The 26136-nt window shown below is 42.6% G+C and overlaps 1 protein-coding gene across 4 annotated transcripts in view; it reads left to right on the top strand.

The window, feature by feature from the left end:
* LOC311239794 (trinucleotide repeat-containing gene 6A protein-like) overlaps nucleotides 1-26136 on the top strand; it is a 169394-nt gene that overhangs the window by 55051 nt on the left and 88207 nt on the right. For 2 of the 4 annotated variants that reach the window (XM_084328237.1, XM_084328238.1), the window contains 2 exons: nucleotides 14007-14305; nucleotides 25477-25524. In XM_084328237.1, the coding sequence (XP_084184363.1) occupies nucleotides 25479-25524 (46 nt within the window). In that variant the 5' untranslated portion in view covers nucleotides 14007-14305; nucleotides 25477-25478. The remainder of the gene's footprint in view (nucleotides 1-14006; nucleotides 14306-25476; nucleotides 25525-26136) is intronic. The other 2 variants (XM_084328235.1, XM_084328236.1) reach the window with 1 other exon arrangement.

The following is a 26136-nucleotide window of genomic DNA, read 5'->3' on the forward strand; positions in this document are numbered from 1 at the left end:
GATCAGAGTAAGACACACACACAAATTACACAGTACACACACTCCTCTCACTCACACAGCGATCAGAGTAAGACACACACACATACACACACACACGGACTCCTCTCACACACAGCAAACAAAAGTTATTTAAAGTACACTTCCACTTTAATTTGTATTTAATTTATTTATCTTGTTATGAGTGATTGCTGTATTGTTCTTCAAATACATTTTCATTTAAAGTGGCTTAAAGATCCAAATTCAAATGTTTCATGAGTCATTATTTTAATTTGCTATGGGATCATCATGTTATGATGTTGTTGTTTGGTCCTGACAAGAGTCTCAAAGTCTGGGGTGATGGTAGACGAGCAACTCTGAGGTCATGCTCAATGTCCAATCTGTTCCTCTGCTCTGTCTTCAGCTGGACCAGAGCTGAGAAGCCACTTTCACAAAGATAGGTAATTAAAAAAAAATAAAATAAAAATTGTTGTTTACATTGGTTTTCGATTAGTCGACTAATCAAAAAAATAATCGGCAGATTAGTCGACTACCAAATTAGTCATTAGTTGCAGCCCTAGTTTGCATTAAACAAATGGATGAGTGCACCAGATTTAGCAAGAAGCTATCATTTCCATCTATAGTCCTATGTACTGTAATGTTTCATAGCTATTTAAGTTTATTTAGATTATAAAGGGCAGTGTATAATGACAATCGTTTGCATTAAACAAATGGATGGGTGCACCAGATTTAGCTAGAACTTCTAGAAGCTATCATGTCCATCTATAGTCCTATAACGTTACATAGCTATTTAAGTGTATTTAGTTTATAAAGGACAGTGTGTAATGACAATCGTTTGCATTAAACAAATGGATGGGTGCACTAGATTTAGCTAGAAGCTATCATGTCCTAACGTTATAGCTATTTAATCACAATAGTGTCGCAAGTGTTTTTGCGGGTCCAGTCCACGGAACGTTGACAGAATTAGCAAAACACCTTATCACCGGAGGCATAAAAGTCATTAGGATACTGTTCTGCTCTGAATTGAGGGCTTATTGTGGATTTTTTTAAGCTTCTTAACGATGTTAACACTGAAGCAGCCAGACGCTTGAGCACCGCTGTGTTGTGTGTAACACGCTGTAGCGTCCCCGCCTCCCCGGTCGCGTGTGCACCAAACGTTCCACCCAAAAACGAAATTTCAGTCCAGATTAGGCCAAATTCTGCAATATTCCACGTTTTGCAGTTTATTCCATTTTTATTGGTTAATTCCGCGATTCCGTCCGCGATTCCGTGAACGCGGATTTCATATGGCTCTAGAAGACATGTGTCAGTGGAGTGGGATGTTCTGAAGCCAGATTGGAATTCGTAGATTAGATTTTTATCCGCAAGGTACTTTTCGACCTGTTCGTATACTATTTTTTCAGGAGCTATCAGTAGCTAGATAACATTGGACAATGCCTCATGCATTAAACTAAAGTGAATAGTTGACTGGGTCATTTTGTTTAATGCTTGTTATGTTGAAAGAGGAGCTGCACTCGACTCTTGCCGGAGCATTTGTTCACATGGGTCTGTGAGGGGGAGGAGCAAGGCGTGCAGCAGCAGCAGCTGTGTGCCTCAGGGTGCGGTTACACCTTTCGTTTCATTTTCGTATCATTGTCATATGCGTTTCGCCGCGACGTCGTGCGCCTCGAGTCACACTTTCGTTTTTTTTCGTTTTTGTCACCCGAGCACACTGATGTAGTACACTGCCAAAGCAGTAGGTGGCAGTAGGTGGCAAACATGAAGGCAATTTCAACCAATCAGAACTTGAATGTGCCAATACACTTCCTGGAAGCTCCAGCAAAGAAAATGTCAATAAGGCAGGCGCCTATGCCGCGCCACCATCTTGCCTATTTACTCAATGCAGCTATTCTTTTTCAGCAAAGCCTAATAAAAGTGCAATAAACAAAACGGATACATTCACTGTGTGTTCTGCCTGTCATTTGTTGATGAAACAAAACTAACATCAACACAAGTGACCACCAAGAGCGGATAGTTTAGTCTAAAAAACGATCGGTAGCATTGTTAGCTGCATGCTAACGTCAATGGAATTTGCCATTATAACAGTATAGCATTGTGGCTAGAAGCTAACGTTAGCTCACGCTACTTAGCCAGCACCAAACTGATGATATCGGGAGCTATCAGTGGTTGTTTAATGCTTGTTAAGTTGAAAGAGGAGCTTTGAGCTAACAGGGTTTGATAGCTAACACTAGCTCATGTTATCCAGTGGCAGTGCCAATCTGTAATGCTAGCAGAATGAATGGATGTAAACTTTCTTTAACATATTGCATATGGGTACAATACAATACAATACAATACGGCTCAATACAAACAATTGTTAAGGGAATGCAGACTGGGGTCCTTATAACAATAACTTGACAACACATAGTAGCTGCAGCTATTTGGTTTGGGACAGCTCTCTGTCACCGGAAGGGCACGCAGATGGTATCTACTGCGCATGGGCGTTTTCGCAACAACGGCTCATGCAGACTACACGCTGTTGTCTGCGCGTTTTTTAGCGTTTCTCCAAAACGCAAACACAATTTTGCGTTTCAGCCGTATCCACAAAAAAACGCCAAAAAACGCATTTCTGTGTAATAGGGACATGAAACGTATTCAAAAACGTATAAAAAAACGCCACAAATACACTAGTCTAACCATGGCCTCAGAGAAGACAGCAAGCTAGAACTCCGCTGATAATTGGATCATGTTTTTCGCGAGTGTCATCGATCTGCGGAAATAAAGCATTATCGGAATTCACCGATCTCATATTTATACTGAATATCGGCCGATACCGATCGGGGCATCCCTAGTAATAGCTGCCATACCAGTGTTTTACCCCTTCAGAAGCATTTATATAGACATTTTAAGACTAATGAATATACCGTGATATATACCGTTACCGTCTACACTTCAAATTATACCGTGATATACATTTTAGACCATACCGTCCAGCCCTAACACACACACTCACTCACTCACTCACTCACTCACTCACTAGGGATGGGTCACAAAAACAGAATAATTGTTTGCGGGGATCAAAGTCTACTTTTGTAATGTGGTTATTTTTTATATGCAGGTTATTTAAGCCTAGCATGATGTGAGGATGACGGACCCAGCTCACAAAAAGATTCAAATAAATAGATTAGGGGTATATTAACACTGAGTCCTACGCCCCTTTGACCATATATGGGCTAGAGTGCCAATAAGGAAGTCAATGGGAGGTCAGGGAAATTTGCAAAGGCTTAAACTATATCTTTATGGCTATGGGTCTAAAACACCCCTCGCTTATCAATGACTTGCTTGCAGTCAACATGTACGAAACGGATTGTTTTTTCATTGGTACATTTCCGTTTTATACCGTTTTGAATACAAGTATAGTTTTGGAGAGTTCTAGTAATTCCAGAGAAATTCTGCGATAATAGCTCTTTAGTGGAATACACAACATTAGGGGTGGGGAAAAAAATCGATAGGTAGTAGTATCGCGATACTTTGCGTGGCGATACTGTATCGATATTTAATTATTCATTAAAAAAAATTAAAAAAAAAAAAAATTTAAGGACGTTGAATTGTTCATTTCAATACCTGTAATAGTACAGTAGTCCACACACACACATGTGCATTCAGTTAAGTTGGAATATGACTGTAATACAAACGGTTCAGTTTGTCAGGTACATGCAACACAGATTACAGTGTTTACATCTGTCTGCTTGAGAAAATACCATGTTCTGCAATAAAAATTATTGAAGTGAGATGAACAGACTGAACTTTATTTTATTAGATAAAACATGTTGACAGGTTTACTTTGCAGTAAAAAATATATATATATCGCAATATTCGCGATATATTGAGTATCGCGATACTATCGTATCACGGCTCAAGTATCGCGATAGTATCGTATCGCGAGATCTCTGGTGATTCCCACCCCTACAAAACATGTTGTCATTTTTCGGCTGATTTATGAATAGTTTTCAAATAAACACTAGATTATCGATAGTATATGTGTACTTTATGCACGCTAGAGAAGCGGCTGAAAAATCTATCATCCATGACCTGGTCAGCGCTAACGTCATACACACACACAGACACGCTGCGATGGCTGAGAAAAAAACATCTGATTAACCCAATACTGGTAAAATAGAGTCCTTACCTCACATCAGATGTTCTGCAAAAAGATGAATCCAATTCCTGATCGCCATTCCAAATATTGATTGTGTTTATTGATCCAACGTTATAGTCCAAAACACATAATCGAAAGCTGCTCCCAGCCTCCCCAGTGAATGTGGTAACAGCTATTGCTTGCCAGAGAAGGGAAAACCCCGGACCGGACTTTTTTTCTGATGCACATGCCCACCCAATCCAATCCAATGATGTGCAATACCATCCGGGAGCGATAGGCACGGTATTTGCCCTTTTCGAGCTCAGACCCATTCACAATGATAACGTCAGACTGGATGGATGAAAATTAATGGATATTGCTAATAAAAGCAAAAACGAGAACTCGTCGCATGGCACTCGACTCATGGCGAGTTAAGACGACTAATCTCATCGTTGGCACTCAATGTGTTAACGATGCACACATTTTCAAATAGATTTTGAGCTTTCGATTAGTGATTCTTTATGCATATGCATTAGAGACTGACCAGACTATTTTGCTTGATTAATGATTGGAGGAGACTTTAATTGAATCTATATTGGAGATTATTAACACAATGATGTATTTGATGATATTTGTATTCTTCTAGTGAGAATGGCGCTGCTCCGACCGGCTGCCTTTCTGTTCGCTCCGTCGAGACTGTGCTTACTTTTGTTTATTTTTATAGTTTTAAGAGTTTTATTTGCACCAACTGTTGGTGCATTATATGTGTATGACCGTCAGTCACTCATTGACATTGGATTAAGGAAAACTTACCGACTGGATTGCTCTCTGGATCGGACTGCTGGACAACAACAGTGGCCAGCGGAGATCCTGGAGATCCTTTGTTGTGGCCGAGGCAAGGAAAAGGCACGACGACGAGGTAGAAGAGCCGGCGTCCGAAATAGATTGAGATCCAAGCGACACAGAACCACATTGCCCAGCATATTGTTGGCCAATGTGCAATCGATAGGAAACAAACTGGATGACATCGGAGCACGGATCCAATTCCAGAGGGACATTCGGGACTGCAACGTCCTCTGTTTCACAGAAACATGGCTGTCTCCAGATGTCCCAAACCATGCAATAGAACCGGCAGATCACTTCTTCGTTCTCCGTAAGGACCGAACAGCAGAAGAATCACTAAAGACGAAAGGAGGCGGCATTGCTTTCATGGTAAACAAGGAGTGGTGCGATATAGGCAACGCAAAGGAATTGTCTAACCACTGCTCCCCAGACCTGGAGTTTATCACCATCAAATGCCGACCCTTCTTTCTCCCGAGGGAGTTAACGTCCATCATCATGATCGGAGTATATATCCCACCACAAGCGAACACTGGGGCCACACTTTCAAAGCTACACGACGAGGTAAATAAACTACAGATAGCTAACGTTGACGCTGCCATTTTGGTTCTGGGCGATTTCAACAGCGCGCGTCTTAAAAAGGTGTTGCCGAATTTCTATCAGCATGTGACCTGTCCCACCAGAGGCGAGAACATATTAGACCATGTATACTCGCAATTTAAGAATGGGTACAAGTCACAGGCTCTTAGTCCATTCGGTAAGTCCGATCACGCCGCCATCTTTCTTTTGCCAAAGTATAGAGTCTCAAGCGAACGCCGGTAGTATCGCGAGAGGTTAAGCGTTGGACTGTGACGTCAGAGGAGACACTCCAGGCTGCACTTGAATGCACAGACTGGAATGTATTCCGTGATAACACAGCCAATATTAACGAATACACTGAAACGGTGCTTGACTTTGTCTGTACTCTGGTAGAAGAAACAATCCCCTCTACCACAATTAGAATCTACCCAAATCAAAAGCCCTGGGTAGATAAATCCGTCCGTGAGGCTCTGAAAGTGCGCACCTCAGCCTACAACACCGGGCTTGTGACAGGCAACATGGATGAACACAAGACGGCAAGATACAACGTAGGGCTGGGCGATATGACGATATTATATAAATATCGGGTACAGTTCATTAACGATACACTTTTTAAACGTATCGTGGATATCGTGATGTTTTGCCCAAGAGGATTGTGTCGCGTCAATCTTGTCCACACGTTGAAACTTTTGAACAGCGCCGCCCCACACACACACTACTGCATCAAAGTTACTACTTATGATAACAAAGGCATTCGTTTTGTGGCATTAACGTTATATAGTTACACGTTCAATAACATCAACGTATTTACATAGCAACGTCCGAGGTCGACCTATAGCAAGCATTAGTCGTTCATATCTCAGCCCGTGCTGACTCAGTTGTGCCCATTCTGCGGTCTGTTAATAAAGTTTTCAATCAGACAGATGTATGGAAAGGCTTTTATTATAACATCCGTCATTATGCCTCGTTTAGTCATCCTGCGGAGCTAAAAGCTAAACGTCGGCCGCGGGGAGCTACCGCTACCATTGTTGTTGTCATTGAGCTCTCCAATGGCGGAAGTAAAAAATTAATACGCGCTTGCCGATTGGTGCTAAGAACAGCAGGGCGGGTGCAAGCGGTGTGACGTAATTGGCAGACTCGACTTTCAATCAAAATGATTCTGTTTGCCGTCTGAATGAATGAAAACGTTATTAACAGATTGCAGCATGGGTACAATACAGTACAGCTCAATACAACAACAGTGGACTGGAGGATGCAGACCAGAGAGACTTTCGTCTTGTTTACATCAGGGTCCCCCATTTTCAATTCATCATATTTCATATCTAAATCATATAATATCTCATTGCTAAATATATGCAATATATAATCTAATAATCCAATAATCTAAATCTAATATATAATATAAAAATGCTAAATGCATGGGTATTTTATTTTGTCTTTAATGTTAGCTTGCAAACTCAAATACTGTCTTGGTAAGCCTCATAATGAATTGTTTGGGGAAAAAAAGAAAACATCGTGATGCGTATCGTGTATCGCCGAAAGGTCAGAAAATATCGTGATATCATATTTAGGCCATATCGCCCAGCCCTAATACAACGTCAGGAGAGCAGTAATAGAGGCAAAACGGCGTTACAGGGATAAAGTTGAACTGGCTGACTCTAGAGGTATGTGGCAGGGCCTCAGAACAATGACAGATTACAAAGGCACCTCCCTCAAACTGAACAGTGACATCTCCTTAGCAAATGATCTCAATACCTTCTATGCGAGGTTTCAGGCTGTGAATAACAACACCAGCCTACAAGCCACGGCAATGGGGGGGGGGGGGGGGGTCTGCTGATGGAGACTCAGTGTTCAGGGTAACAGAGCATGAGGTGAGGCGGACCTTTAAAAAAAGTGAATATCAGGAAGGCAGCAGGACCGGACGGCATCCCCGGCCGCGTCCTAAAAGTCTGTGCCGACCAACTGGCCCCGGTATTCACTGACATCTTTAACCTGTCCTTAGAACAGGCTGTCATCCCCACCTGTCTGAAGAAGTCCACCATCATCCTTGTACCCAAAAAATCTACGCCCGCTTGCCTCAACGACTACCGCCCTGTAGCTCTCACCTCCATAGCCATGAAGTGCTTTGAGAAGCTAGTGAAGGGCTACATCTGTTCCTCCCTCCCCATCAACCTGGACCCCCTGCAATTTGCATACCGCCCTAACAGGTCCACGGAGGACGCCATAGCCCATGTGCTGCACACAGCAGCATCACACCTGGACAAGAGGAAGGGGAACTATGTGAGAATGCTATTCATCGACTACAGGTCGGCATTCAATACCATAGTCCCCTCCAAACTCATAGCCAAGCTCAGGGACCTGGGCTTGAACTATGACCTCTGCCAGTGGGTCTTGGACTTCCTGACTGGCAGACCCCAGGTGGTAAGAGCAGGCAACTGCACCTCCTCATCCATCACGCTCAACATAGGGGCCCCCCAGGGCTGTGTTCTGAGCCCCCTCCTCTACTCCCTGTACACACATGACTGCGTGGCACAGCGGAACAACAACACAATCATCAAATTTGCTGATGACACAGTAGTGGTGGGCCTGATCTCTGCCAACGATGAGAGGGCCTACCTGGAAGAGGTAGAAAATCTGTCAGTGGTGTCAGGAGAACTGCCTCTCCCTGAACGTCAGCAAAACAAAAGAGATGATTGTGGACTTCAGGAGGTCGGGGGTCAAGGACTACAGCCCCCTCAGCATCGACCGGTTGAGAGAGTGAACAGTTTCAAGTACCTCGGAGCCCACATATCCGAGGACTTGACATGGACCACACACATTGACAGTGTTGTGAAGAAGGCACGACAACGCCTCTACTTCCTCAGGCGCCTAAGGAAGTTCCAAGTCAGTCAGAAGATCCTTAAGAACTTCTACTCATGTACAATAGAGAGCATCCTGACTGGCAACATCACCTCCTGGTTTGGGAATAGCACTGCACAAGACCGTAGCAGCAGGGTTTCCGTTAGAAAATATTTGTGCCGGTCTGGGTGTCCTGCAAGATTTCTATCCCCGGACATATTCGAGAAACGGCAGTCTGTTATAATCACATTTTTATGAGCTAATGAATTCCGTTATATTGGACATTTGTATTAATTACATCAAGCGAAGAATGAGAAATTGATTTGCAGAATCAAATTACTATCTCTCGCCTCCCAAGTTGGAGTGCGATACGCTAATCCAGCATCAAGCACCCGCCCCGCAGGCTCACGCTCCAGCAGCTGTCACACGCACCCCCAAATTAATCTCGAGTCGACATCGCTTCACCTCGAGTCGTTGTATCAGACACGTCACACATATCATAATGTTCACACACACAGCAAACTGTAGTTGATCATCACATTGCCTCGTTTGCTAGCTCGTCGCCACATGCAGAGAGGACGAGCCACATGCTCGTAACGCATTTGTTGATTTCATTATAGCCTACATTTAGTTACAATCAATAATATGCATTACTATGTGACACGGCGGTCAACCAGTTGCATATGATTAAAAAATGTCAACACTCACTCACCCCGTCTCTCGTTGTGCCTATCCGTTTTGTACCTGCGAGAACAGCGGGTCGTCTGGTTGGTTCGACTTTGATATATCCCCACTGGAACAGGTGGACGTCTGCGAGGCTCGCAACGGTAGCAGCAGACTGGGGATGCTCTTTGTGGTTCAATCAATAAAGTGTACTTTGTGTACGTTCACTCAATGTTATCTCTCGTACATCATAGAGGCTAGACTACTAGAGCGCTGTTTGAAATAGATGCACGCATTTTTCGCAAAACATTTTTTCTTCCGCATTTATAATGTCGTACCTGTCCTCAGCCAGGAGAATGAAACTTTCCACTCGGGCCTGAACGCTCGACATTTCTGTTTCTTTTCCGCGGGAGCCACCACGGCATCACCATCTTCTGTGACTTCAGAAGACTCATCTTCGTTGTCATTATTATTAGACCTGCTTGTGCTTGGTTTCATGAAATATTTATTAAGCTTAGCTTGTTTGGCCATCTCTCTCTCTCGCTCGTATACCTGTTTGTCGTTATGGTGGCCAGACAGGCTCAAAAAAAGAAAGAAAAAAAGATTCACATCCGAGCGGCGCCAACCGCGCTTTATCAGAGTGAAGCAACAATGAAACAAATGTAATGATTGTTTCGTTCATCGCATAGGCTATTTAATTTTAGCCTATTTTAATACAATTAAAATAATCAAATTGTGCTTAGAGGGAATTATTTTCACCGGACATTATGACCGGAGAGATTTAAATATTCGGACTTCAACAGATTTTGCCGGTCAAATACCGGTAATTACCGGCTAACGGAAACCCTGCGTAGCAGACTACAAAGAGTGACACGTTCAGCCGAACGCACAATTGGAGGGGGGCTTCCCACCCTCCAGAACATTTACAACAAGCGGTGCAGGGGTAAGGCTAAGAGAATCATCAAGGACTCCAGCCACCCGAACAACTGCCTCTTTGAACTGCTGCGGTCAGGCAAGCGATACCGGAGTCTTAAGGCGAGCACAGAAAGACTCAGAAGAAGCTTCTATCCCCAGGCCATCAGGCTGCTCAACGAACAATAAACACTATGCAACAACCATCAAATGCACACACACCCACATGCACACACTCACTTAAACAAACAACACACTGCAGCACCCACTCTCCACACTTTAGATCACCTAAACACACTTTACACTTTATATTTATTGGTAAAGGATTTGCACTACAACTCGTACACCTTACTGTAAATTGTACCTAAATTGTACCTCATCCCATTTCTGCTCTGCACTATAATATAGTATTGTATATTAGTACATTGCATAGTATATTGTATATTGTATGGTAACTCAGTTACTTCTATTCTGCATCGAACATTGTACATATGTCTATACTGAACACTGTGACCTCTATTTTTACTTCTATTTTACATGCTATACTATTTTATTTCATACTTGTCTAGCACAGTCTCTGGAGCGTAACAATAAGAAGCATTTTGTATTCACAGCTCCGGGGTTGTCACCAGCTTGGCTGGCCGTCTACACTAATACAATTGGCTGTATTAGAGGGTGGGAGAAGCTGGCGGGGTGTGTCCGGGTCGTTGTAAACAGCGACTCCTACAGTTCGGTCGGGGCGCCTGCTAAGCGCGGATAGGACTTGAGGGGGATAGTGTGATCCTCCCACACGCTACGCCCTCTCGATGAGAATCCGCGCTGCCAGGTGAAAAGAAGCGGTGATTGGCTGGACGTGTGTCGGAGGAAGCACGTGGTAGCCTCCACTCTCCCAGATGATCTGACTGTGGGGGGTAAGTGCGCAGCGACCAGGAAGGGACTGGGAATTGGCATACGACTAACATTGGGATGGGAGAAAATCGGAGGAAAATGGAGGGGGAAAAAGATCAAAAAAAAAAAAAAAAAAGCATTTTGTATAAAAGTATTCTGTACTTCTGTATGACAACTATTAAAGAAACTTAAACTCCTGACAACCCCAAAATCATCTCGCAACCCCCCTGAGCTTCCAGGTTGAGAACCACTGGTTTAGACGACAGACAGGCTTCCAGGTTGAGAACCACTGGTTTAGATGGGGGAAGAATGAGACCCAGGGAAGACGATGAGAGGCCTATTGACCGTAGTTTGGAAATGCTTCAAAGCTTCAATCGCTGCCATGGTAATCAATGCCAAAATCATTCAGTAATAATTAGTGCTGTCAGGCGATTAATTTTTTGTATCTAATTAATTACAGGATTTGTAATTAATCTAATTAATCGCATTTTAATCGCATAACCATTTTAGGCCTGATATTCTATAATCATATTTCAAATAGCATGTGTCCGGATGGCAGAATTCAGTACTGTATCTACAAAACCTTCTGTTTAACACTTTGGTTGCCATGGGTTAAATTCATGATATACCATAGGTTGCCGGCTCTATTTGTCTATGGAGAAGTACCCCTTCTTTGCATGGCTATAACTTTTTAAATTCTATTGCTACATTGCCATTATTAGGGCCCATTCAAAGTCCTATATGTATTGTTCATTGTGTAGCAACGTTAAACTTTTTCATTCACATATTCATAGTAAAGTATGGTCTAATGTATAAGTATGTTTTCATCTCTTTCTGCAGCTTTCTCCAGAACGTGATCTATAGCCCCAAATGCATTATATTGATGATGCAATACAGTTTTATGGCAATCAGCGCGATATAAAAAATTCCAACTAGACGTACTTCTAGAAGTTACTACACATCATCTGATGTTGACCGGATGGGCTAGGGGGCGTTTATAATTCCGTGGGCAGCGTTATACCAATCATCTAATGTGGGTCAAATGTTGATCATAGCAGTTAGTATCGAAGACGGTAATTTTACACGCTAAAACTCACCCCAGTCTCCGCGCGCCGTTGGGCGATCATCGTAGAGTAGAAATTTTATCATTATGGGATGTAGATTTACCCGGTCCATTTCCAGCTTGTATAATGGTATATACGTCAATCATGTTGTTTATCGAGTTATTGGCAATCGATCGCTATGTAGTGTGTCGAGATCGAGTCCCGGAACCTATAGCGAGTGCCCGGAAGTAATACGGCCGATCAGCACAACCGCCATAGCACTTCCTGTTAAGCGATTGCGCCGATCGGCCACCAGATGGCGCTCCTGAACCGCCAGAGAGCTCAGTGGGTCCTCCTGGTGGATCTCAGGCCAGCGGAGGGGAAATATGAATCCGATCGCAGATTTTTGAAATATTGATATAAGGACGCTTACAGCGTCCGCCGGCAACTTGAGCATGGCCGGGAATGACGCTTTTAAGCGTTTTCCGGCAGTCAAAGTGTTAATCATCTTCCATTTATTCATTTGTTTAGATTTTTCAGGTCTGGTCAGGTCTGGTCTGGTTATTCACAGTCAAAGATAAAAAAAAAATCATTACAATTTACTCAAGCCTAGTAACAGAAATAGTATTTCTGTCACTGGGAATACATTCCCTGAGATCCATAGATGTCCCTAGAATCAGATACCAAGAACATGCAAATGGTCCATAAAAAAAAAGTCTGTAAATGTTTATTCTACGTTATTATGGAATTAATGAGATAAAAGAATACATTTTAATTTTAATTTTATTTTTATTAATTTTGAGTTAATTTTCATAACGCGATAATTTGCTGTGTAATTATAATTAATCTAATTAACGCAATAAACTTTTCTTCTCAGTCAACAACACCATGGCATGTAGTCATGGCAACCCAAAATCGACCACATAGTACCACATTTTTACCACATTGAGAATGACACTTCAGTTATTCAGAGAATTACTACTGAAGTTTCGTAGCCAAAATCACGACAGCCATATCGCTGTCTCCCAGTGCTGAACATGGTGCTGTCAGACGTAGATGGAAGGATGGTATAGATTCAGATTCAGAGTTTTATTTGCCACATGGAATCAATACAATCAGAGTTTCTTCATACACAATTATAAATATCATACCATGGACAAAAGGAGCAGGAAGAAGAATAAAGAGTAGAGTGAGGAGCAGAGAGGTTCAAGGATGGGATAGAGATTGAAGGATGGTATAGAGATGGAAGGATGGTATAGAGGAGAGAGATGGTTGAAGAAAATTAAGGATCAGAAGAGAAATGTAGACATACTTTCTCTCCCTACACATTTGTGACTCCCACTGCTTGTCTTTGTCTCGTCTTTGTTAGAAACAGGTTGATAGTGGGATGGAATTACCTTTATTCAGTGTGTGTGTGTCGTCTGTGTGCCAGATCGTTCTTTAAGACTGGTCTGAGTGACACAGTGACCCTCAGTGACAAACTGAGGGAGAGACGGAGACAAATTGACACTTTGATTCCCATTTGACTCAGTATTGCTAATTTGCTTTGTTTATAATTGATTTTGATAGGGGCCCTCCGTCTTATTTCAAAGCGCTAGCTGTTCGATGACTGTTGTGACTAGGGGTGTAACGGTACACAAAAACCACTGTTCGGTACATACCTCGGTTTTGAAGTCACGGTTCGGTACGGGTTTTCGGTACAGTGGGGAAAGTTTGGCTTTCCATGTTCCACTCAGGGATGATGTAGTGTGCAGTAACTAATTGTACTTGTAGGGCTGTCACGAATATTCTATATTGAAATTAATAATCTACTTATAAAGAAAAATAAAATAATAATAATAATTATATTAGATTTTGAGAAAAAAAACAGCCCCCGGTGGGCTGTCGTTAGTGGTTAACATACCCGTTGTATTCGTTCGGTACACAGCCGTTCGGTACGGTACGGTACACACTGAAACGGTTCGTTACGGATAGTCTGATACGTGTACCTTTACAACCTTAGTTGTGACCCACTTTGGGGTTATTTATAATGCATGTCCAATCTAACTTTCCACCTTCCTTTTCTCTCTCTCTCTCTCTCTCTCTCTCTCTCTCTCTCGCTCGCTCGCTCTCTCGCTCTCTCTCTGCAGTGCCAGAGCATATAAAGTCCAGGCTGAGTCCTGAATCGGAACCACGTCCCTCCCCTAAACACACACTGACACACGCACTCGCCAGCACGTCCTCAGCAATGCCAAGGGGGCCCACTCAGCCTGCCGCCCGCTCTGACAAGCCCCGCCCCTTCACTTCTCACCCCTGAGGCAGTGACCTCTGAGCAGTGACCTTTGACCCACCCCTGTCGCCCTGGGAACCAGAGGTCAGCTGTCCTCCACGCAGCCAGGGGGCGCCCTCACGCCTGGCCAGGAGCCCCAGCCACGCTCCGCACCCACAGGTAAATGACACAAAAAAAGAAATAAACAAGGTTAATTAATAGTATTCCATAGCATACATCTTGGTCGATAAACAGGTGATTATAATCAACTAGCATGTGATTATCATTAACACATTGTCTGCCATGCAGTTTGCCCATCTTATACCACTTTCTGCCAGTGCTGTAAGCCTATGGAGTCGCTCACCTTCTTTGCAGGGCTATAACTTTTTAAATATTATAGCTATATCGACATTACTATGGCCCATTCAACATCGGGTATCTATCATTCCGGATGTGGGAACGTTATATTTTTCCATTCATACATTGTTGTGTTAATACCGTCGTGAATATAAGTGTTTTTAGAGTGTAGAGCAGTAATTCCTAGAACACGAATTATAGGCCCGACGCATATTATACATAATCGATTGGCATTTCGTTCCTATACACGCTATATTAAAACATTTAAATGCATATGATCGGTATACATTATGCTCCATCATGCGTGAAGGAAAGGGGGGGGGGGGGGTCGTTTATGATTCCTTGATTGTCAGTAACGGCTTTCTTTAGTACGACATCATACGTTGATCAGATGGATTGCAATGAAATAAATGGACAATTATATATATATATATAATTAACGTTAGATTCCTCTTACCTGTGGCCAATGAGTCTGGAGAAAAAAGATTCCAATTATTTGATTTTGATCTGCTAGATCCATTTTCCATTTGTACGACGCAATAAACGCCGAAAGCATATTGATTCTTGCGTCTCGAAAGCGATCCAATGCACTCGAGTGTTTGTCTGGATCCACATAACAAGATGGCTCTGCCCGGAACATTTTCCCCGATGCACAGAGAGCCCCATCTGGTTTAGAGTGGAGTGCAACTCGCCTGAAATCCACCAGGAGGCGGTATTGAGGCGTTGCAATATCAGAGGCTCCCACAGCCTTGCTGGCTGCCAATAGCGAATAAAGGAAATAACGATCATAAAAACGAGTAAACTTGTTGTTGGCGTTATTAGATTGGCGGCCAATAACGAGTATACTTGTTTTTGGCGCAGAACCAGTTAAGATACTTAAGCGTCCAATGAGCTGTGGCATTGTACCATATTGGGTGGTACACCATGAGAATACTATGAATATATAAAAACACTCTGAAATGATGAGTCAACCACCAGACATCACCAAATAAATATAACTAGTTTATTTACGTTTATGCTAATGTACCAAATTACTTACACCCTCAAATTAAAGCTGAAAGTCTGCACTTGAGCCTTATAGTCATTGTTCCATTTCAAATCCAATGTTCAGGAGTACAGAGCCAAAACAACAACAACAAGGGTTTCCGTTAGAATTTTTTTTTGCAGGTCTGAGTGTCCGGTAGATTTCAATCTACCGGACAAATGGGATAAATTCCGGTCAGAGTTTATTGAGCTTAAAAACAATTGATAGACCTATATAAAGAATGACATCATCAAGGCATTTATAATATTTTAACTTAAAACTAGGCTACTTTTGCGTATCAGTCATTAATATATTCCAAATAAAATAAGTCCCTCGAGACTTCGTGCTGCTGCTGCCGACTTGAGGTGTCGGTGGGCAGTCTGCCCGACCTTAATAAACAGCAGTCTGTTATAATCACATTTTTATGAGCTAACTAATTCCGTTATATTGGACATTTGTATTAATTATATCAAGCGAAGAACTGAGAAATTTGGCACCGCTGTGTCAGCGCGAGCTGGCTGCTGATATATTTACGTGAAGCATGGAGCACTTGGAGCAGGCAGAGCAGAGCAGTGGTGTCAGCAGCGCCCCCACCCAACAGCTGAATTGCCAATGGCTGAATTGGAGTACTGCACCCTGCCAAGCCATGCTTCACGTAAATATATCAGCAGCCAGCTCGCGCTGACAGCAGGATGTCATTATTAGACCGGCTGCTTGGTGAGATTGTTTCGTTCATCGCATAGGCTATATAATTTTAGCCTATTTTAATACAATTCAAATAATCTAATTGTGTTTAGAGGGAATTATTTTCACCGGACATTATGACCGGAGAGATTAAATATGTCGGACTTCAACAGATTTTGCCAGTCAAATACCGGTAATTACCGGCTAACGGAAACGCTGCTGTACATGTTAGTAAAACCTTACAGAAGTTGCCACATGAAGTGTGTTTATATGCACATTAACCCATTCTCTGCCGGGCTTATATCCATCCTAAACCATCCTCCACCAGCGCTATTTGTCTATGGAGATGTTCACCTTCTTTGCAGGGCTATAACTTTTTAAATTGTATTGCTAAATTGACATTACTATGGCCCATTCAACATCAATTATCTATTGTTCAGGATGTAGGAATGTTTTACTTTTTCATTCACACATTCATACTAAAATACCGTCTAGAGTATAAATATGTTTTTATCGTTTTCTGCAGTATTTCATAGAACGTGAGATATAGGCCTAAATGCATATATTAGATGTTCAAATGCAGTTTACGAGTGGCCGGACGAAAATAGGCGACGGGCACTTCCGGTTTGGGCACTTCCGGTTTTGGCAACTCGCCGATCGGCCACCAGGTGGCAGTAGTGAAGCGTTGCAGAGTTGTGATGGCCCAGACAGCATCACCCAAGACTCCGTGGGTGAAATGTGAATACCATGACGAAAATATGAAATATTGATCTCAAAGACGCCTTACGGTGTCATTGGCAGATTACGCATGGCGGAGAATGACGTGTTAACACGGCATCGGCGGAGAATGGGTTAACACATTCGGGGCCATTGGGGGCCGTCTAATCTCACGCTAAACGGCCAACATTTCAAAACAGACTTGCATTGTATGTGAGGCTGTTTGTAGAGCTAAATCTATACTTTATAGTATTGCTATATATCCATTCTCATTGTCAATTGAGACCATAAACCGTCCCTTCAAAATGGCTTAAAGAAAAAAAAAATTCATCAATACGTTCTCATTTTATAGCATCGTGAATATAAGCGTTATAATGGGATTGTTCTAGTATATTTCCTGGAAGGCGAGATACAGGGCGCTAAGCTAATAACATTAAATCAAACAGCGTTTCGGCACTACAGAAGCTGGAGCTAAAACGCAAAATGCATATTGTCTGTATTCATGGTCCACCATGAATGCATGAAGGGGGGGGCGGGGGACGTCGTTTCTGATTATTGATTACCAATAACTGCGTTAGCCTCAGTAGCCACATTCGCTGATCGGCTGGTTGGCTAACAAAGCAAGGCCTGATCAGCGTGTAATTTATGTGAAAAAGATCTTACCATGAGCCGGTGGGATCCCCCTGAGCATTTCCCAGTTATCGATCGCCACCTGGTAGATCGATGTGTCCATTGGCTGATGATAAATCCCCTTATTGCATGGTGAAATCTGCGATTCGAAACGTAATCCAAGCTACAGGCTGCAGATCCAGAATCGTGCTACTGAAAACACCATTGAAAGAAAACAAAGAGACTGATCCGTTCGCCCACAGGGCACATTGCAGTAGCGCGATAGCGCCCCTTAGAGGATCTGGCCGGTATTGCACATTGTCGAATTCATAAGAGTAGGGAAGATCTGCAGTGCAGCTCGGCGACCTTGAACAGGTTATTAAAATAGAATAAAAGCAATAACAACTTCCCACGGATATCGCCGTGATTCTGTCCACAACGCATGGATTCGAAAGCCGAATATATCCGTGCTTCGTCCCCAATGTGTTAAGCACCCCCCACAGCCCAAATGGAATGATAAAAAAAAAAATTGTCGACTAACTGCAAATTTTGGCTAATAATAGTCGACTATCCAAATCCTTAGTCAGGGACAGCCCTAGTGTGTATGTGCGTGTGCAAACAGGAACAGGACACACATCTGTGCGCACACACCACGTGCGTGTGCTAACTTCGCTAACGTTATCTGCCTCAGTAATAGGGGTGGACGGTATAAACGGTATACGGTATAAACGGTATGAATTTGCTCTACGGTATGGATTTTGACTATACCGTCTAAACCGGTAGTGCAGCTCTAAAATACCAATGACGTCATGTAACCACAACGCGACTATTTCACTCGCATTTGCCCCTAAAAATAGATAGAATTAGTCATAGATAATAGATATGTGCGAACTGGAAAAAGTTATTTAGGAGGGTTCGCGCAGTGGGCGTGCCAGCCCCTACCGCACGCATGTAAACACGGATCTAGTAGTCTAGTGGGACGGGACACGGGAGCTCAGCTGTCGGCGGCGTCTCCCTGAGCTAACGTTAGCTTAGCTACCGTTACAAAATGACCCAGTCAACTATTCACTTTTAGTTTAATACATGATGAGGCATTGTCTAACCGAACGGTATCTAGTCGGCCAGCTACCGATAGCTCCTGACATCAACAAACGCTCCACAAAGTCTAGTAGAGAGAGACGTGTGTGTGCTACCTGTTAGACGTTAGCTCACGTTAACGCAAGTTAGTTCACCGTTCAAAACGAAATGTCCCATTGAACTAAATAATTCACTGAGGCGTTGTATTAACGTTATATATCCGGCTTAGCCGGATAGCTCCTGATATCAATGTCTTATAACACTGATTCGATGCGTATTCGAGCTGAGGGCTTGCTAACGTTATAATAGGGTCCAGGTGCAGCGCCGGAGAATCCTGGCCGTAGCTCTGCTCAAGGCTACTCGAGTATAGGTCCAGGTGCAGCTCCGGGGAATCCTGGCCGTAGCTGGAGGCTACTAGAGTACACACAGACAGTGGAGCTTGTTGCGTGGTGGCGATGTCTCGCAGATAATACAAGTACAAGTCTAATTATATAATATATATATTTTATAAAAAAAAAAAAAAAATTATATAAAATAAAAAAAAAAAATTTATCAAAAACGATGATACCGTGATATATACCGTTACCGTCTATGCTTCAAATTATACCGTGATATAAATTTTAGACCATACCGTCCACCCCTACTCAGTAACATTGGCTGCCTCGCCGGATTCCTCTTTCTCCTCGTCTCTCTTTTGCTCAAAATAAAAATGAATGGGCTTCATGGCTGACTGAATTTTTTGCGTTGTCTGATATTGAATGTATAACTTGCCTATGCCGGTACCGTGACTTTCTGTGTCCTCATTTCCTTTCACTCTCATGAAACCAGCCGCGTCACCGCAGGAAATTCTACTGTGATTGGACGTTTATGCGCCTTGTGTAATGTGGGACTTGTAGTTTCTGAACTATTAACAGCGGAGCTGTTTTGTAATCTTTTTGTAAATGATTTTTCGGGTTCGCACACACATATTATTAGGGGCAAATACGAGGGAAATGCTCGCACTGTAGAGCATATATATAATTAGTAAACTATCAGGGGCTTTTCTTGCCCCCTTTAACTGATTTTCGAGGGCATTTGGTAAATTTTCGAGGGCATTTTGCCCATGCCCCGTTAATTTCGAACCCTGCAATAGTATGGCTAATTTGACAGGCACTATTTATAGTCCAACACTGACAAACCAGTTAATTTCTACATACTTTCGTTTGTGTGCTATTCCACGCATCGCCCCTTTTCAAAATAATCCAGTATTTTTTTCTAGATCGCGAGATATGACGTGTTATATGCATATGCACAAATCGTTCGGGTTGCTCGCCTGAAACCTATATTATTTCCAAATCAAAGGTATATACCATTACCATATATAGATGTAACATGTTTCTTCACAAAATCATCAAGGCGTGGGGGTCGTTTTACGAAGCTACGATCTTTACCAAAAGCATGTTTTAGGTTCGGTAAAATACGACGCAGTGATCAATACAAAAGCATGTTTTAGGTTCCGTAAAATAGACCTTACCTTAGTCAGAAGGTACTCCAAAATTGATAATCCCAGTAGTTCCATCGCAATTACTCGTGTGTATTGGGCATGGCTATAATACGGGAAACGATAGGTTCTGATTCACTTTGAGGGGGAGGGGATTCCTGCAGCCAGGGCACAGAGAGAGAGAGACACCTAGAGACCCAGTTCAAAAGGTAGGCGATACTGCCACCTGTCGGGATTCGATCGTCATTGCAATTTTAACGTAGGCAGCGGTGCCAGGGAGACACAGGCAGGTCCGCACGAGTGTTTAGAATGGGGAAATAAAAAAGGGGCACTGATCCCCCTTCATCGCCAGGTCTTTATTCAATGGATTTAGTATAATAATAATAATAATAATAATAATAATAATAATGCAGGGCCTCCTTAGGGGGTCTTTATCCGGTATGCAACGAACTGGACATGCAATTGGAGCGGCACACACACACCGGGATACACACACACACACACACATATGCATCGTCTTTTTCTCAGTCACCGATGCGATTGAGTCTCTGCGCCTAACCCATAGATAGGGCGTCAACGTGAGCAGCGCCCCGGGGACCAATCCAAGTGCTCCTGTCCGTCTTCGTCAAGGACGCCAGTGTTAGCGATCTGTTGTTGTGCATGTTTTTCCATTGGGTTTATCTTATCGGGGGGGAAACCCTTGCGAGCACGGGGAGAACATGCAAACTCCACACAGAAAGGCCTGGGAGATACCCCACCTGGGTACCTGGCATCATGGAAACCTGGTCCCCAAGTGTGAATCGAACCCTGGACCTTCTTGATGTGAGGCGACAGTGTTAACCACTAGGCATAAAAGAAAATATTGTTTGGTTCCTGTTGGTTGTCAGTTAAGGCCATGGGTAGGTAGGGAATTTATTTTATTACATTTTTTCCCACGGTGACTATGGATGGGGAATTTCTTTATTTAATTAAAATGTTCACAACAACATGGATGCATGTACTCTGCTAGCATGTTTAATATCCATAATACTAAAGGTTTGACAAAAAAAATTATGAAACTTTATTGTAATTTTTTTTTTTTTATTATTTTAACATAAAATAAATTGGGTCGCACCTAAATCGGCAGGGTCGGTCGGCAACCGGAACCAAACCATTCTTTTTTTTAGGCCCTACACCACCGTGCTGCTGTTTTAGATATAGATATAGTTTCAGACTGCGACATTTGCGAGTGCTTAAAATATATCTTATATTATATTTATGGGTCTAATAACGCTGTCGACTGTCAGTGATTTGCTTCCAGTCAACATGCCCAAAACAGATTGCTTTTTCATCCGTACATTTCCGTTTTATACCGTTTTGAATAGAGTATGGTTTGGGTGCTTTTGAGTAATTCCAGGAAAAAGACGAGAAAAAGGCATTTTAGTGTAATCCAGTCATCACGTTGTAATTTTTCGGCTGATTATCTAATCATCCTGAAATCAACGCTAGATTATCATTATTATATCTCGTTGTGCATACATGAAATTGCCCTCGTAGCGGAACATATATATTTAAATATTTATTTAATTTATTATTATAATAATAATAATAATCCCAATAATAATTTATTTATTATTATATATTTTTAATATGTATTATATTTACAGAAACAAGCATTTCATCAAAGTATTCTGTATTTTATTATGACAAACTTGAAACTTGAACTTGTTCACATTAATAAACATATTTGGACACATGTTCTTTAAGTCAACTAGTTATTGTCATGTTGCCTTAACACATTCCCTGACACGCACTTTGAGCATCTTATACCATTCTCTGCCAGCACTGAAAGTCTATGGAGATGTTCACCTTCTTTGCAGGGCTATAACTTTTTAAATTGTATTGCTAAATTGACATTACTATGGCCCATTCAACATCGATTATCTATCGTTCAGGATGTAGGAACGTTTAACTTTTTCATTCATACGAAAATACCGTCTAGAATATAAATGTTTTTATCGTTTTCTGCAGTAATTCCTAGAACGTGAGATATAGGCATAAACGCATATATATATTATCAAATGCCGTTTGTTGCCGATCCACGCTATATTAAAAATTTCAACTGTACATGATCCTAAACGTTATGACTGATCATGCACGGAGGGGGGGGGGGTCGTTTATAATTCCGTGATCGTCGTTAAATGCTTTATTTAGTATGGGTGATATATTGATGAGAGCAGTTTGCATGGATAATAATAAACAAACGGGCTGAAAGTAACGTCAGCGTCCTCTTACCGTTGGGCGATGATACTGGAGCAAAAAGATCCCACTTATCTGACGGCGATCGAGTCGATCCATTTCCGGTTTGTATAATAATAATACACGCCCAAATCATGTCGATTATTGAGTTATGGCAGCGATCCATATCCACGGTGTGTGGCTAGAGTCCCGCAACAATATGCGAGTGCCGGACGCATTTCGGAGACGCACCGAGGTCGACTCGGCCATTTCCGGTTTGGCAACTCGCCGATCATCCACCAGGGGGCAGTATTGAAGCGTTGCAGTGCAGAGTTGTGCCGAGTCCCACTGCATCAGACCAGGCTCCGTGAGGGAAATATGAATAACATGGCGAAAAAATTAAACGTGCCACAAAAAGAAGCACAAACTAAACAAAAGTATTGCTACCACACTGGCATTAACCCTTTGGAGGCCAAACCCGAGATAGTCCGGGTTAACTCGCCATGCTCTGGGCGCCAAGACCCGAGAAATCTCGTGTTTTAATCGATATTTCTTTGATTCGCTATATCCATTCATTTTTCATCCATCTAGCCTGACGTTATCATTGGGAATGGGTCTGAGCTTGCAAAGTGCAAATACCGTCGCCTATTGTCTCCCGGATGGTATTGCACATCATTGGAATCCCTCTGGCTGGGGTTGTGCATTAAAAAAAAAAGTCCGGTCCAGGTTTTCCTTCTCGGGCATGCAGTATCGTTATAGCAGATGGACTGGGGACACTCTGAGCAGCGTGGATTATGTGTTTTGGATATACAACGTTGGATCAATAAACACAATCAATATTTGGAATGGCGATCAGGAATTGGATTAAACTTTTTGCAGGACATCAGATGTGAGGTAAGGACTCTGTTACCAATCTTGGGTTAATCGGATGTTTCTTTCACAGCGATCACAACGTGTCTGTGTGTGTGCGCGTGCCGTTGGCTCCGACCAAGGCACGGATAAGCGATTTTTCAGCCCACTTCTGTATCGTGCATGAGGACACACATACTATCGATAATCTAGCGTTTATTTGAAAACTATTCATAAATCAGCCGAAAAATGACAACGTGTTTTGAGTATTCCACTAAAGGGCTATTATCGCGTCTTTCTCTGGAATTACTAGAAATCACAAACTATACTCGTATTCAAAACGGTATAAAACGGAAATGTACCGATGAAAAAACAATCCGTTTCGTACATGTTGACTGCAAGCAACTCATTGATAAGCGATGGGTGTATTAGACCCATAGCCATAATTTAAGATATATTCTAAGCACTCGCAAATAAGTCATATCCTTCATAAAGCACTGGCACTAAAGGGTCACAGCGCCCTCTGCTGTTGGCGCCGGAAGTGTTAAAGGAAAACTCCAACATTTTGGGAAATTAGCTTATTTGCCATCTTCCCTGGAGTTGGACCAGAAGATACATACCTTTGTTGTCTCTGTGCGTGCGTTAGGCTTAGGGAACGCCCGCTCCGTTAGCTTAGCTTAGCTTCATCACTGGAAGTGGGTCAGACTTGTACCCTGAAGTTCCCTACAGTCACGAAATACACTTCAAATACAACTCCAAAACGTTCCTGTAAACATGTCGTGACCTGTGTATTTACCACCTGGAGAAATAAAAAATTCTTGAATTCGACATTTACGTTTTATAAGCAAATATACTCTGAACTATTTTTTGCCGAACCACTCCTCTCTGGGCGCAGTGATTTCAGTGCTACTTTCTAACGTGACGCCGTGTTTGTTTACATTCTCATTTCATTCAAAGGATCCGAACCGATTGAAGTTTATGGATACCATGACTTTAAATCCTCTTACCTTGACGATTAAAAGCCTCCCCAATTTAGAAAACGGTATTCTCATGGCTGGTGTTGATATGCTGCACGCTAACGGAGCTAACCAACAACCAGACACTAAAGCAGATAACGAGGGTAATAACTTCCGGTCGGGGGGTTCCAAAATAAAAGAGCGACGTCTATAGCAGCGGAAATACGTTTATTTTGTACATTATCTAATGTTAACACGAACCTAAACTAACGTTACAACTAACCTAAAGTTAGTTTAGGTTCGTGTTAACGTTAGATAATGTACAAAATAAACGTATTTCCGCTGCTATAGACGTCGCTCTTTTATTTTGGAACCCCCGACCGGAAGTTAGCCTAGTTATCTGCTTTAGTGTCCGGTTGTTGGTTAGCTCCGTTAGCGTGCAGCATATCAACACCAGCCATGGGAATACTGTTTTCTAAATTGGGGAGGCTTTTAATCGTCAAGGTAAGAGGATTTTAAGTCATGGTATCCAGTATATTTGCTTATAAAACGTAAATGTCGAATTCAATTTATTTTTTATTTCTCCAGGTGGTAAATACACAGGTCACAACATGTTTACAGGAACGTTTTGGAGTTGTATTTGGAGTGTATTTCGTGACTGTAGGGCACTGTAGGGAACTTCAGGGTACAAGTCTGACCCACTTCCAGTGATGAAGCTAAGCTAAGCTAACGGAGCGGGCGTTCCCTAAGCCTAACGCACGCACAGAGACAACAAAGGTATGTATCTTCTTGTCTAACTCCAGGGAAGATGGCAAATAAGCTAATTTCCCAAAATGTTGGAGTTTTCCTTTAACATAACATTGTAGAGAGAAGAGAATTACCAACAACAACCTACGTATGGAGTTTTAATAAACAGCTGTAACCTTTCACTTCACACAAAAATAAATATGAATATATTCCTAATTGGTCTTCATTAATAATAATTCCATTAAAGATTCCATTCATTTGTGCAAGCGTACTAGTGTCAGCCATTGATGTTTTATCTGTATGGTACCAGCAGCTGTTCTCTGGCTCATCTGTCAAACCTCTGCTTTAGCAAATCCCTCTTTCTGTTTTATATCTCCCTTGCCTACTGTTTCCTATATGCTCACTGTCTTTTGATTGCTTTTGAAAGATCTGTCTCTTTGCCGTCTCCCTTTTTTTGAGTTTCACTGTGTGTCTCTCTCTCTCTCTCTCTCTCTCTCTCTCTCTCTCTCTCTCTCTCTCTCTCTCTCTGTCTCTGTCTCTGTCTCTGTCTCTGTCTCTGTCTCTCCCTCCCTCCTCTATATATCTCACTGTCTCTCTCTCTGCCTGTCTGACCCTCTTTCCTCTGTGTTTCTAGGCATGGCTCCCATTCGGGACTCGGTCAGCCACTCCCCTAATCAAACAGGTGACTACACAGACCTTTCTTATCATCTTCCTCTCTCTCTCTTTCTCCCCCCCCCCCCCCCTCCCTCCCTCTCTCTCTCTGTAAATGCTTCTCTCTCTGCATGGTACTTGCCTGACTAGATAGCTAGACACTTAGCTGGGTGTGTTTACAGCCGGTCCGACCTTGGCCGAATGCGTTTTGCTCACAGCGTATCTATGACATACAGAGAGAGAGAGAGAGAGAGAGAGAGAGCGAGCTAACAACCAAGTGAGAAAGGGGGTGTGTGAACGAGAGAGAGGAGACTTGGCAAGCGCGCAGTACGGCAGCCGGGGAGAGTTGGCAGCCATCTTGTGTGTGTCTATGTTTGAAAGAACGAGGAAGACTGAGAGGCTGTGAAACGGAGCGAGTGAGAAAGGGAGTGAATGAGAGACTGAGAAAGGAGGAGAGAGGGAGACCAAGAAAGCAGGAGAGTATAGATGGAGAAGGAGGAATAGAAAGAAGACGGACGGCTATACAACGGGGAGGGAGGGGGGCTGAAGAAGAAAACAAAAAAACTGTTTCAGCCTCGCTGCCTTTGTGAGAGTCAGGAAACCCAGAGGAAGTGATGTCATTATGGAGACTAGAGTTGTTCCG

This window comes from Notolepis coatsorum (assembly GCF_963971535.1).
Source record: "Notolepis coatsorum genome assembly, chromosome: 14".
NCBI lineage: Eukaryota > Metazoa > Chordata > Actinopteri > Aulopiformes > Paralepididae > Notolepis > Notolepis coatsorum.